The following is a 14,282-nucleotide window of genomic DNA, read 5'->3' on the forward strand; positions in this document are numbered from 1 at the left end:
TGCAAAGTATTAGAACATATTTAAAAAAAAGATGAATGAAATCGGTAAAGTCATTCTCAAGTTATTGCGTGACCGGGAGAAATAGGGGTTCATTATTATATATATTATCTTTACATTATTCAAGTTGAGGATGAAGAATTGTCCCATGATTGTACATTTTGGTTTCAAATTGCGATACTTTGTAACGTTTTTATCTTTACAATCTAAATTAGCCTGACCCCGATTTTTAATGAGAAAGCAACGAGATACGCCCTGTCAATTTAGTTCCGCTGAGGTTTTTAAAAACGTTCGAGTATCACCATTGCTCTCGTCACATTGAGACAAATGTCAAGTCTCTTTAGTCCAGTATCTTCTTTAGCTACAGCACCCTTCAAATCGAAACACAATATTGCTTGCAGACTACAGTAACAGGTGCCGCTGTGGTATCCTGCGGAAAGTATCCTCCCAATGTTGGTACTAACAATATTCACGAACTGACATAACAGTTTGTGTATAATGACATGGTGAACATCGGTTCATTACCACGGTGGTTAGATTAAGAGAAAACAGTAGACTTACATATCCAAATTACTATTTATTAACCTTACTTTTTAGCGGCACAAACTTCAAAAACTTAAAAATACAAATTATATCTTCCTCTTTGACCTAACTTAATTAACGCAAGGAGGTATCACACATCTAAAAGGAATATTTTAAAAAGGAAAAAAAAAACGCGTAGAATTTTACAAATTACCTCTGAAATTACGTAATTTAATAATATTGTAACACAGTCAGCCATTACAATGCATGCTGGAAAGCACGCAAAATGTACGTTTTGTAAAATGTGTTTTAATAACCGCGTTTTATCTATCCTAAATACTATCTATTTTATTTCAATAATATTGTTATTATCTTAGATTATTTATACATCTAGATAGACTGTGACAGCTGTGAAAACGTCGAAAAAATCTAAGTTTGACAGTTAAGCTCTATTTTGAGCAATGCACGCACACTAACACACAAAGGGACATACAAATCTCAAATGTAAGACGTAGCTTGTCACGCTCACTAACGTAATAAGCCTGGCCTGTTTTCATCTGTTGTCAAACAGCAAGAGGCTCCATCTAGACGTATAAATTATCTAAGAGTAATTCCATAATTTGTTAGAATAAGTAAAAATACCGCATATTAGAGTAGGTAGTCTTCAATGTTCATGGTGGTTTCTTGCTCTATGTTGCGTCGATCGCGTAGGGTCTTGTTCGTTGTATGTTCGTACAACATTTCCAAAGTAATGAGCATAATATCTATTGACTCACGATAAATTACGTTCACTACTTTGGAAAACGTTGCAGATTCTATAGCTTGCCGTAATCTGAAATTGTTTTAATACTAGTTTTCAAATCAAATCAAAATCACTTTATTCATTAAGATCAATGAAATTACCGTCGAAAGCTATTATTAAATATATATATATATATATATATATATATATATATATAATAATTTAATATATATATATATATATATATATATATATATATATATTATATATATATATATTAAATTATTAATGATAAAAGTTTTGGAAACTTCGGAAAAGGGTGAGCTTTATTGAGAAGAAGTGGCAAGAAACTCATTGCCACTCTTTTAAATGAACATTTAGTAAAAGGAATCATCTCACGTTTAGAAACTTAAATTAGAAAGTTACAATACTAGGCCACTATATTTTTATTATTGAAATTAAACTTAAAGCCAAAATTTTGTAATGTTAGTTGAGGCACAATCAAAAATAAAAAATAATTAAAACAAAATATTATTTTCATCCATTTCTCTTGTTTGGCTAACGTTTTGTTCAAGGTTCAAACCATGGCCGGCCATATGCCATGACAATTCAGTATTTGTAGTAATGATGAATCATTTTCTATACTCTTTGCTTTTGCACATATATATTTACATATTGAAATGAAGATTCCAGATCTATTGATAGATAACACAAAACCTGTATTCATAATCAAATTCAACTAGAGATAGGATATTGAAATAGACCGACAGGATGTCGGCTTGATTATGGGGCCATAACGGCGCCTTTTTCTGCTGCGAAGCAGTAATGTGTAAATATTACTGTGTTTCGGTCTGAAGGGCACCGTAGCAAGAGAAATTATTGGGCGAATGAGACTTGACATCTTATGTATCATGGTGACGAGCGCAATTGTAGTGCCGCGTATCAATTACCATCACCTGAACGTCCTGCTCGTCTCGTCCCGTATTGTCATAGATAAAACCTTTTGAGATTTACTACTCTTGTAAGGTCACTACACTTTAATATTGTTAATACTAATATATTCTATATCAAGATATTATTAGTGTACCTATACTACTTATATGTAATACTACTTAACATTTTAGTCCTGTAAGTATATCATAATATTTCGGAGTCCTGAAACATTCAATAATAAAGAATATTACTGTTGTACGCTCTTGTTATAAAAAATATAAGCTTTCTTATGGAACACAAATTACATAATTGATTAACAAAATTACAAAATACCTATACGAAAATTGCAACAATGTTTTACTTCGAATTTCGATAAAAGTTAATATTTCTTCGGTGTCCTTGTTTATACATACTTAGTAATCTATATATATAAAAATGAATTGCTGTTCGTTAGTCTAAAAGTCGAGAACGGCTGGATCGAATTGGCTAATTTTGGTCTTGAATTATTTGTGGAAGTCCAGAGAAGGTTTAAAAGGTGAATAAATATGAAAATGATCGAAATTAAATAAAAACAAAGATTTTGATTTTGATAATACCTAATTAAATGATAATGATGAAAAACTAATTAGATCATAACTGTGTGTGTGTCTGTCAATATCAAATTGAAACCTTATAAATAGCCAGTATTTCAAGAAAAATCGAAAATAATAATATAATTTCATTCATACCGAGTATTTTTTTGTTTTAATAAAAAAAGATTCCTTTTGTTTGTTTTAAATTTATTTTACACAAAAGTTTAGGATTTTTATTTTTCGATTGAGGCAATACGAAGTCTGCCGGGTCAGCTAGTCCTTAATAAATATTGTATTAATTATGCTATCTAGAAAGTGCCTAAAAAAAAGAATAAATATCAGTAGGGAAAAAATACTTAGGCATTCGACCACTATTATAAATATATTCTTTGATATAACAAGACACGATACCTATATTTATTATACAAATTAAATTTACATACCAAAATTTATGGACGATTGGGATTCAAAGACGCGCCTTTGGATAAGTGCTCCCTTTGGTGCTTTGGTCACTTATTAGCCAACTTGGTATGCTTGAATCATTTATTTCGCATAATAGCTAGATATTATGAGACCTGAAATAAAATAATAAATATTTAGCTGTTGCATGAAATGATGAATGAAATGAATATTACGTTAATTACATGGTTATTTTTAACGTCGTTTTATAATATATTAATTATTACGGCAGTGGTAATTTGGGGCGATAATGATGCCTTATATCAGATGGATTATTTGCCTGTTCAACAGTACGTTTTGTAAGTTACAAAATTAAGTAAGTAACTTACAAGCTTAAATCTTATTAAGAAATATAGTTATGCAACTGAAAGCATAAACATTGATAATGTGTTCCCGAGAACGTACTCTGAGCCATTACTGGTGATAAAAATTCCACAGCTTGCAACCTAACACAGACATTTGATACTTGTTATCTGTAGTCAGAACAGGTGAGCTTGTGAGAATAAAACACACAGGATGCCCTTTTACTCTCATTTATAATATATCAGCAGTTTCAGTATTCATCAAATTGTTGTGAGGTTTCTTAAGAGTAACTTAAGTTTACCAGTGGGAGGCTCCTTTGCGCTGGATGCCGGCTAGATTATGGGTACCAACGGCGCGTATTTCTGCCTTGAAGCAGTAATGTGTAAACATTATTGCGTTTCGGTCTGAAGGGCACCGCAGCTAGTGAAATTTCTGGGCAAATGAGACTTAACATCTTATGTCTCAAGGTGACGAGCGTAATTGGACTTCATTCGCGAAAAACGTTCCAAACCACAATAATGTCGAAATTTAATTCAGAACACAAAACTGGTCATGTGATACACTAATATTTATTTAACTTTAATCTGAATTCCTTAAAATGTTATGTTTGTGGCTTGAAACGTTTTTCAAGAACTACATCCAATTGTAGTGCCGCTCAGAATTTTGGGTTTTTCAAGAACCCTGCAAGAACAAGAACTGCATTGTAATGGACAGGGCGTATCAATTACCATCAGCTAAACGTCCTTCTCGTCTCTACACTTATTTTCATTAAAAAAAAGTGAATTCCGCTAAGATTTGTCTTCAATTAACTCGACACGTGTTTCGTCTCTACACGAGGCATCCTCAGGAGATGTGACTCGCCAAATGCTGACACGAGACTGTGTACAAGCAAATACGCTTAATTGTCTTTAGGGTTTCGTACCCCAAGGAAAGGAACCCTATTAATTAGACTCAAATAACCTTCCGCAATAGCTGAAAGATTAACAGTGTATATAATAGTTATATATAACTGTTATTTTAATAATACTATGCCAGTATCTAACGCGATCATATTATGTACGTCTATACAATGACATTCTATACATATAGAACGTCATTGAGTCTACACGTTGTTCTGACCAATAAAATAATTAACTACTTTTCATGCAAAATGTAGACAAAAATTCTATAAAGTACTTTTTATGGATGCAAGTAACTTTACTTTGAAAAAAAATATATAATGTATAGTTTTTATTATGTTCGATTTTATTATACGTAACGTTATATCAACAATTTCCAAACTACCATTATGGTGGTGGTACCCATCATCAAGCCGGGATCCTGTGTAAATGAGCCTCCCACTGGTAGTATATTAAGGTATCATGATTTCTAGCTGAATCATTCGGCGTTTTTCTAGAAACTTTATTCATTTCAAAAATAATTTCAAATAAACTAACTTAGATGACACTGTTGTTTTTAAAAAAAAATTGCGAGTCGGACTCGCGCACGATGGGTTCCGTACTATTATCGAGCAAAAACCGGGACGGTACGATATACGACCTCCCAAAAAAGCGCGTACACCTTCCTTAAAGGCCGGCAACGCTCGTTTGTCCTCCTTTTTAATAAAAGGAAACGAGATGAAAATCACCATTAATGTATTCCCATTACATATTTATTTTATTTAATTTATAGCGGCAACAGAAATACGTCATCTGTGAAATGACGGCCGGACGGATGAACTACAAAGTTGGCGTAAAAAAATAAGGGTTCGGTTTTTTCTTTTTGAGGAATGGAACCCTATAAAGCACTTTATTTAACGTAATGTAAGCATACGTTAAATATAAGGTTAATATTGTATAATTTTTTATACGTACACAAACTATGGAATAAATTTTTTACGCTGCGTTTTCAGAACGATACATGTGCACCATCAACTCCTCAGGTGGTGATCACTTACTATCAGGTGATCAATATGCTGTTTGGCTTCTCATTCTATTTAAAAAAAATAACAAGACGCATAAAGTTATTATTTTACTATTTTATTGTGCCGAACTTTCTATACTATTATAAATTAGGTATTCTCAAAATGCGTAGAAAAAGCATATTGCATATTATTATATAGAAATAATATTGTTCATTTTATTTTGAATTTCATACTTAATCTAGGTAATGGATACAATTCGTATTGATTGTATAGAATAGCTGCTGGTCCACCGATATATAAAATACTTTTTTTATGTCATCTCTATAAAACAATTAAAATCCTTATCTCTCAGCTCAAATCCAAATTATGTCGTTATACCTACTTCTTTAAAAATATGCATTGCTCCATTACTGTTTGAAACTAATTCAATTTTTTTTGTGTAGTTCCAAACACATTATAATATCGATTTACATGCTCAATTATATATCTAGGCAGCTTACCAATTATATACGTAAATATAACGACATTTTCCCGAAATTTCGTATGTGTGCGTATAAAAAACTACTTAAATATCTGTTTTATTTATGAATCGATAAAAAATTAACACTACACAAATATGTTTATTGAGATTGGCCGGCACAACTACACAGCCAAACAAACAAAAATTTAAAAAAAACTTTTATACATTGATCAGTTACAATTAAATTAAATTATATGAAGAAGTATGTTATATCATTATATATAGTGAGTGCTATACCTAATATGCCAATTATAATATTAATTTGGGGCTAGAAAGTTTATTTAAAAGTGTGTAAATAAAAACAAATTACTGAACACAATAATTATTTATGTACTGTTTGCTCATGAAATCCCAACAATGTTCAAATCTTAATGAAATAGAGCCTCAAGAATGACCCCCCTTTTCTTGACTGGAGACCACAGATTGGAAATGGAGCGACTAAATCAGGCTACAGTGTTACTTTGTAAACATATTTTTTGATGAAAAAGAAAAGCCCGCTGAGTTTGTTGCGCCCGTTCTTCTCAGTCCGGCATTCATTTTGGAATGGGTGGTAGTTTTTTTGACTTTCAATAAGTAATGTCATATCCTATTTTGAATAAAAATATTTGAATTTGAATTTGAATCTCACATTTTATATAACAAGCATACAGTGATTTCATTCTAGAATGACTAATTAAATAGTAACTTATTACTAAAAATAAAAATCACTTTTATCTCAATAATATTGGCGGGAACTTACCGATAGCTCCTTGATTTACAAACAGCTTACAAGCACTTCAGATAAACACTACGCGACTCAAATATTATTATTTTTATTCAAATTCAGACAATATTCGTTTTATTTGTAATATTAATATTTTTTAATTATTATTAACTAGTGTGTTAGGACCTGTTTAATATTTTTGTATTGTTTTTAAAAGTGGAATCGTATAATAATAATATTTGAGTGCGTGTGCGCAGGCCCGTGTAGGTCACTAATGTGGAGTCTGGACTTCATTCTGAGGTAGTTGTGTAGTGTGTACCCGATAGGCAATAGACGGCGGGGATGTAATGTATGGCTGCAAGAAAGTTGACTAACTTTAAACCGGTAACTGGATAAACAATAAGTATTGTACGTATGTTATATTTATTACCATGTACACTATACCCATTTTATTTTTTTTTGTAAAAAAACTCTTTAAGTGCTCTTTCTTTTTTTTTGTTTGGAATGAGACTGTGCTGTCACGTTGGGCTATATAACGCTTGTTCGGACAAAGTCTGCTCGAATTGAATACGCGATCAGGAAGACATCATTACTGGAGTATTATATACAAATTATTTATGTATTCAAAGGTTTATATTACGTGAGGAATATAGAATAAAGAAAAGTTTTACTAATGTGAACCTCGTCTTGATGAAGTTCACTTCTCCCGTGTCATGTATACTAAATAAATAAGTGTGTTCCCTTAAATTTGATTTTATGTTATTGGAGTAGATGAAATGGTGGGTATTTTTATATAATAGCTACCAAGTCATAAGGACATTTAAGGCGATGCATATTATTTAGATGACGAAAACCTTCTTCTACGCATTATTATTGGTAATCACGCTCGTAAGCAGAAACCTATATCCCCGTCATAGGTAACGCTAGATAAAATAAATTTTAGACGTGTAACTGACATTTGTTCATAAAATATAAACGTATTAATTAACGATGTAGCAGTTATTAAAAAAGAAATAATTAAAAAGCAGTAGTAAAATGCTTAATATATTTCCAGATATTGTGGTAAAAATATTTTCAACCTCTTTTTGAAAAAATAAATTTTGGTTTGATCTTTACTGTCTCAAAATCTGAATGTTTGCGATTTGTTCAGTCTGATATTTTGTATGAAGATTACACTATTCTATACTAGTTAAAATAATTTACAGGTCTATGTAAAAAAATAATTTATTTTTTCGAACCACTCCCACGCTACACTCTATAGTGTATAGCGAGTTTTTGTATATAATTGATTATCTTTTATCTTCTCTGTCTCTGCTCATTTAATTATAAAACCTCCCCTAGTTCATATAGTATAAATAGTAGTTACCTAAATTAGTATAAAATACTAGAGATTACTGCCTCGATGTATGCATGATTTCCTATTCTGTACAAAGTAGCATCATGAGATTTACTACATATTGAAAGTATGTATTAGTGAATATTTAATTATTACTCAGTAGGTTTCAATTGAAATATATTTAACGTGTATTGAATTAAATTTTCAACGGTAAACAAATAATTCTGTATATTTTAATCTTTCTTGTAGCCGTACCTCGCTCTCGTAAATCTGTAGGTGTCGCCGTCTAGAGGATGTTTTTACAATACCAATTATAAACAAATGCAGCGCTCTTGACGAACTATTGACACGGGGGTCCGTTGCGACACGACACGATATATATTTTAATTTACATTTTTGGAAAACTTTTAGCTAGGTTAAAGTTACATACATAATTACAGAAGGACAATTAAAATTGTCCACAGATAGAAATGGATATAATTTATGATATAAGAGTTAAGTGGACAACAAAAACGAAAATTGTATAAGACGATAAAGGAAACAATATCAAAAGACCAAAATCTTACAATTAAACCTGATTGAAAAAGTTTTCGGTAAGAAGCTGTCTCACCTGCCTAATTGGGGTGATGGTGATGACAAGGTCTAATACAACTTAAATAACAACTTAATAAACAAGTCGTTGAAAGACGGAACAGCCCGCAGTAGATACTATTTTCTCTTATTAGCTCTAGCTCCGGGAACATGCAGGCATCATGGTCTCCGGAGTGAGGCAAACGGAACATGAAGACCAATGACAAGGACAGTCGACCAAACCCCTCGCTATATTCATTAAGTAAATGAGATCGGTTATACGTCTCCTCTCTTCCAATCGCAGATTTAACCAGAATTGCATGATTTCTAAAGTTCTAGAAAACAAACTTTTTGACCATGAGTCAATATGGCCTAACAATTAACAGTGCTGATAGTAAGGCGATTTAATAAGTTTTCAAATCTATTTCATATTGTTCTATGGGTACCAAGTCTAAATTCACAATATAGTCACAGTGAATACGATATATGAGACAAGATGTTCAATTGTAGAATACACTTAATTCGGTATTTAAAATCTTGAAGATTAGTATCAGAATATCGTTATAACGAGAGCTGTTGTAAGTATGGGATAATATTATAGTGGCTTTTATTCCTACGATGCCTTTTCTGTTCACCTGAGTGATCTTAATTTAATTCAGTCCACTAAAGTTCCCTGGCACAAAAACATAGTATTTTATTTGAATGTCTAAAAGTCAAATTAAGTGAGTTAAATGTAACGTGAGACAGTGGAAATGTGTACCTCTATAATAAGGTCTCAAGTACAGCCCTTGAAATATCGTCACCTTAATAAATTACTTATGCTCAAGTGCCATTTTACATTTTCGTCACCTTAACTGCTAAACACTTGCATGAAAAATATGTAAGTTGATAATGATATGCAATTGACAACCCTATATTTTTAAATTATGTTGAATATATTATTGTGGTGTGCACAGTGGGAGGCTCCTTTGCACAGGATGCCGGCTAGATTATGGGTACCGTAACGACACCCATTTCTGCCGTGAAGCAGTAATGTGTAATGTTTACACATTGCATTACATTGTGTTTCGATCTGAAGGGCGCCGTAGCTAGTGAAATTAATGGGCAAATGAGATTTAGCATCTTATGTCTCAAGGTGACGAGCGCATTGTAGCGCCGTTCAGTTATTGGGTTTTTCAAAAATCCTGAATGGCACTGTAGTGTAAGGGGCAGGGCGTATCAATTACCATTAGCGGAACGTCCTGCTCGTCTCGTCCCTTATTGTCATAAAAATTTGTTTTTCAGCATTTAACTCAAAATTCATAGTAACCTCAGATATCACCGTCGAAAACACATAACACAGAAAACGACAAGTTAAAAAAACTTTAACGTTGAAGAAAAAAAGTGAGTAGAAATCCAGGAAATATGAGTTTTTGAGTAATCCTTACAAATTTGTGAAAATAGTAGATTTTACAACGAGTGCACAAAACGAACCATTTTTAGCAGCCCGAGCCGAAGGCAAGGGCTGATAGTAATGTCGAGGATAAAATGGTATTGTCGACGAGTTATAAACTCTGAATTTCATTTCGATTGCGAGGGAATAAAACAGTAGTATAACATGGACATTTTTAACAATTTTAGCAAATTTGAAGAAATTAATAAACGCACGAAAAAACAAGGCCTGTTTCCCGCCGCTTTTTTTTTAATCTTACGACATTAATATTAGGCTTGGGCTCCAGACCTATACAGCCTTCTATTACATTAGTTTTGAATTGAATTAATTTAAATATATATATATATATTTAATTAATTAAATAACCTACCGTGTTTTAATTTAAATTCTAATATCTTTTATGTCTTAAAAAACACATGAGGCAAATAAATTAAAGTAAATATTATAAAATAAAAAGTTCTATCTCTGAACTTTTTATTGTGTTTGGCTGTATGGCTCATTTTCTTTGCCTTAATACATTTATGAGTAAGTCGATACGTTTATGCCCTTGTGCACAAAAATCGATTTTGTGCAGCCTATATCGTGCGCAAATAAGCAATTTCAGAGCATGAGAAGTGAAAAAATGTTTTTGATATAGAATCTCCATTACATGTGCGATGTTTCTATCATAACGTTTTCTTTACTTTTACAATAATTTATGAGTACAATATGAACGGGCAAAGTTCAGATAAAATATGTGCTAAAAAGCAAATATTTGGAGGGTTTCCCTGAATTATTATCTTTAACTTTGTATTCTTTGCTTCTATTGCTAATAATATCCTAATTATAATGAATACTATACTACTAAAAGTAGTATAGTATTATGTATAGTATTGATATATAGTATTTTTACTCGCATTTTATGTGCTTCACCTGAATGTATGTTTGTTTGTAACCGACTCATTAAGGCGCGATTTTGACCCACTTGAAACGGCCAGATTTCGTTCAAACTTCGTAGATTTATCGAGGACCGATCACAATACATTAATTTGATAAAGTTATTAAATTTTTCAATTTGCAAAATAAGATTTTTGTTAATTTATATAATTTTACCATTTATCGTCGATAAGGTAGGAATTGATGTTCCTCTTAAATTTCAACCGTTATCTTTTCAACCAAAGAGTCTTTATTAGTTTTTTTTTTAAACTTCTTTTATTATTAAGAAAGATTCGTTAAAACGCCGTAATCACGTACGAGCGTCTGTTTATGATATATATATATATATATGAAGTGTTAGCCGCTATTATCACTTCAGTCTTAGCAGCCCTGTAACTTCACTAGCTACAACGCTCTTCCAACCAAGGCAATAGTGTTTGCAGAAAAAGTTGCGTTTGTGATATCCAGTTGCGGTATCTAACACGTATTCCTTACTCTCAACAGTATACAAATATTTACAAATGTTAAGAGCAAACTCTTATTTCATTAAAATATATTACTGTTTTAATGTGAACTACTTAAGGGGCCGCAATATCTCAACTCAAACTGAGAAATAACTCAAAATAAGAAACAGCTCGAATTGACGAGGACCCAGTGCTCTGTGAACGGCTTGATCACTTGGCGTTGCGTAAAGACGTCGCTGCATTGTATGTCTTCTAAGTTCTACCGCATTTATCACGGCAGTGTTCCAAAGAGCTGTTTCACCTGATTCCTGCCGCCAAACTGCAACTTCGCACGACACGCCACAAGCTAGGATATCATCCCCACTATCTGGATGTTAAGCGGTCGTACATACTACAAAGGTATGGAATGAACTTCCTTGTGCGGTGTTTCCGGGACGATACGAGATAGCTACCTTCAAAAAAAGTGCGTACACCTTCCTTAAAAGCCGTCAACGCCCCTGTGATTCCTCTGATGTTGCAAGAAAATGTGGGCGGCGGTGATCACTTAACACCAGGTGACCCGTACGATCGTTTGTTTTGCTTTTGCACTTCATTCCACGTACAAACCTGCACGCATTCACCATTACTACGAATTATTTTCGCGCCAAACATCACTTAATCGCTAGATCATATTCGGAATTTAAACATACATATATTTGTTTCAACGTGATTAATTATAATTTTTAATACAGTTCAATATCTTGCTAAGCAATTTGACGTAGGGTGCGCCCTTAAGGCTGAAAGGTTTCATTGAACATATTATGAGCTGACCGTGTATCGATAGCTCTACAGTTTCTCAGAACTATTTATTCGTTACAAACATCCTGTCCCTACATTAAAAGTAATGTTTGTATATTATGCTGTGAGTAGCTGTTTCTTATCGAACACCAAAGGACGCAAGTTCTAAGGATTTGCCAACTATACTTTGTGTACTTTATATACATTAAAACGTACTAATGTATGTTTGTCGTTTGCAACTGTGTTTTAAAAGGTTTACACTTATGCAGACATTTAAAATTTAAATTTAAAGTCCTGAGGTGATTTGTAAGTTAAAACGTGAAGTTCCCCTTTAAATTTGATTTAGAACAACTGTTCGATGTATTGTCGGAATTTACAACTTTATTTTTTGTAATTCAAATTTTGAACGCGTTTATTATGCTACGGTGGCATGGTATTTGCAGGTGGTAGTACGCCGGCGCGGTCGTAGGGGCGTGTACGCTCAGCGCTGTACGCCCGTATCCCTGGACGCGTACAGTCTGGACAGCGTTAGCGTGGGACAGCGGAAAGGGAACCTGAGGATACGAGCCAGCAAGCGGAGCTACGGGAACCCGGCCTACGATGACGAGGTACACTTCATCACATGCTTTTAAGTATCGACATTAAGCTCTGAAGATAAATATAATACTTACTGACCGACGTTGTTCCGTGGTGATAACGGCTACTTAGCATGAGCGATGTGAGTGGCTTTCTATAAAATCCGTACTTAGCTGACCTCTTCTCGGCGAATGGAATATTCCTACCAAATTTTAAGTCTCTACACCTTATGGTTCCAGAGATATCATGATGAGTCAATACATAGGTGGTATACTCTTATATATATTCGCTATGCAATTAATCGAGTCAACCAAGTGAGGTGAGCGGGTGCGATGTGCTGAATGCTCATTCGTCAGGTAGGTAACGATTAGAATATATCGTAAATAACGTCTATTGGCTACTGCGTATTTACATATGATTTGTGTTCCTAATTACATATTATTACTCTATTAGTTTACAAACTATAATAAGCAATATAAGTTTTTATTTTATACTAGTTTACCCGACAGACGTTGTTCTGTATATTATAAATAAAATAATGTATTTTTACGACATAATGAAATTGTTTCACAGCAGAACTGCCAAACCGTCCGTCAATAAATTCTCTCATAGAAAATATGTTTGATTTCTGAACGACGGGGGACATATTAAGGGGAAAACAAATTTTTATTTAATTCCAAGCATTTTCCTATTTATTCACCTTTAAACGTTCTCTGGACTTCCACAAATAATTCTAGACCAAATCGGTCCAGCCGTTCTCGAGTTTTAGCGAGACTAACGAACAGCAATTCATTTTTATATACATCGATAATATTATTATCGCCACGTCACCGAATGGCTCAACGGAAGACCAGGGCTAGTTTTCAAACCAGCAAATATGCTGAAATGGGACCACATTGTTACGTACAGACATTGATGTTCTATAAATATAGATAAATAACTTCGTATAAAAACAAAGCCAAAATATGGAACATGCCACAAATTACATATTAAGCTTCGACTAGTATATCTATACATTGATGCATTTACTCTAGATGTTTAAATAGTCTTCATCAATAAGCAGCAATGTAAAACATTTATTCAGTTCAGGCTACGTATGTGAACCCGATTCGAATAGTGACAGTTGACACACAACTAAAGAGAAAAATATTCAATGTTTATTGAAAAATATGCGTATAGAAATAATATTCCGTTTTTTTTTGTTTATTGTTTGTCTCAAATTCAAACTCATTTATTTTTATTGCAAGTCAAATTAATACAAATTGGTATTGTACCACCAATTTGGCCATTCTTTCGAGTGGCATCATAAAAGTAGGGGTGTTTTTTTTTACATTTCAGTCGGTTCGATTCCCAGACGAGGCAGGTAATTTTTAGAATATCTTTGAATGCAGAAGTACTAACTTAAAATAACATAAAGTCTTATTTCAGTAAAATAGCCTATCTTCGATATTTAAGGTACTTTCTCTTCATGTCCCATAACTTTGGGACAGCCTGTAAATAAGAAGTCTCTTTCTTTTAATATAAAAATTTAAACTCTTTTGTATTTACGTGTACTATA

General features: G+C 32.9%; 1 protein-coding gene across 9 annotated transcripts in view; it reads left to right on the plus strand.

The window, feature by feature from the left end:
• The window catches only part of LOC126975491 (serine-rich adhesin for platelets-like), a 130,725-nt gene that overhangs the window by 88,271 nt on the left and 28,172 nt on the right, over window positions 1-14,282 (plus strand). For all 9 annotated transcript variants that reach the window (XM_050823411.1, XM_050823410.1, XM_050823408.1 and 6 more), the window contains one exon: window positions 12,592-12,756. In XM_050823411.1, the coding sequence (XP_050679368.1) occupies window positions 12,592-12,756 (165 nt within the window). The remainder of the gene's footprint in view (window positions 1-12,591; window positions 12,757-14,282) is intronic.

This window comes from Leptidea sinapis, chromosome 36 (genome assembly GCF_905404315.1).
Source record: "Leptidea sinapis chromosome 36, ilLepSina1.1, whole genome shotgun sequence".
Lineage (NCBI taxonomy): Eukaryota > Metazoa > Arthropoda > Insecta > Lepidoptera > Pieridae > Leptidea > Leptidea sinapis.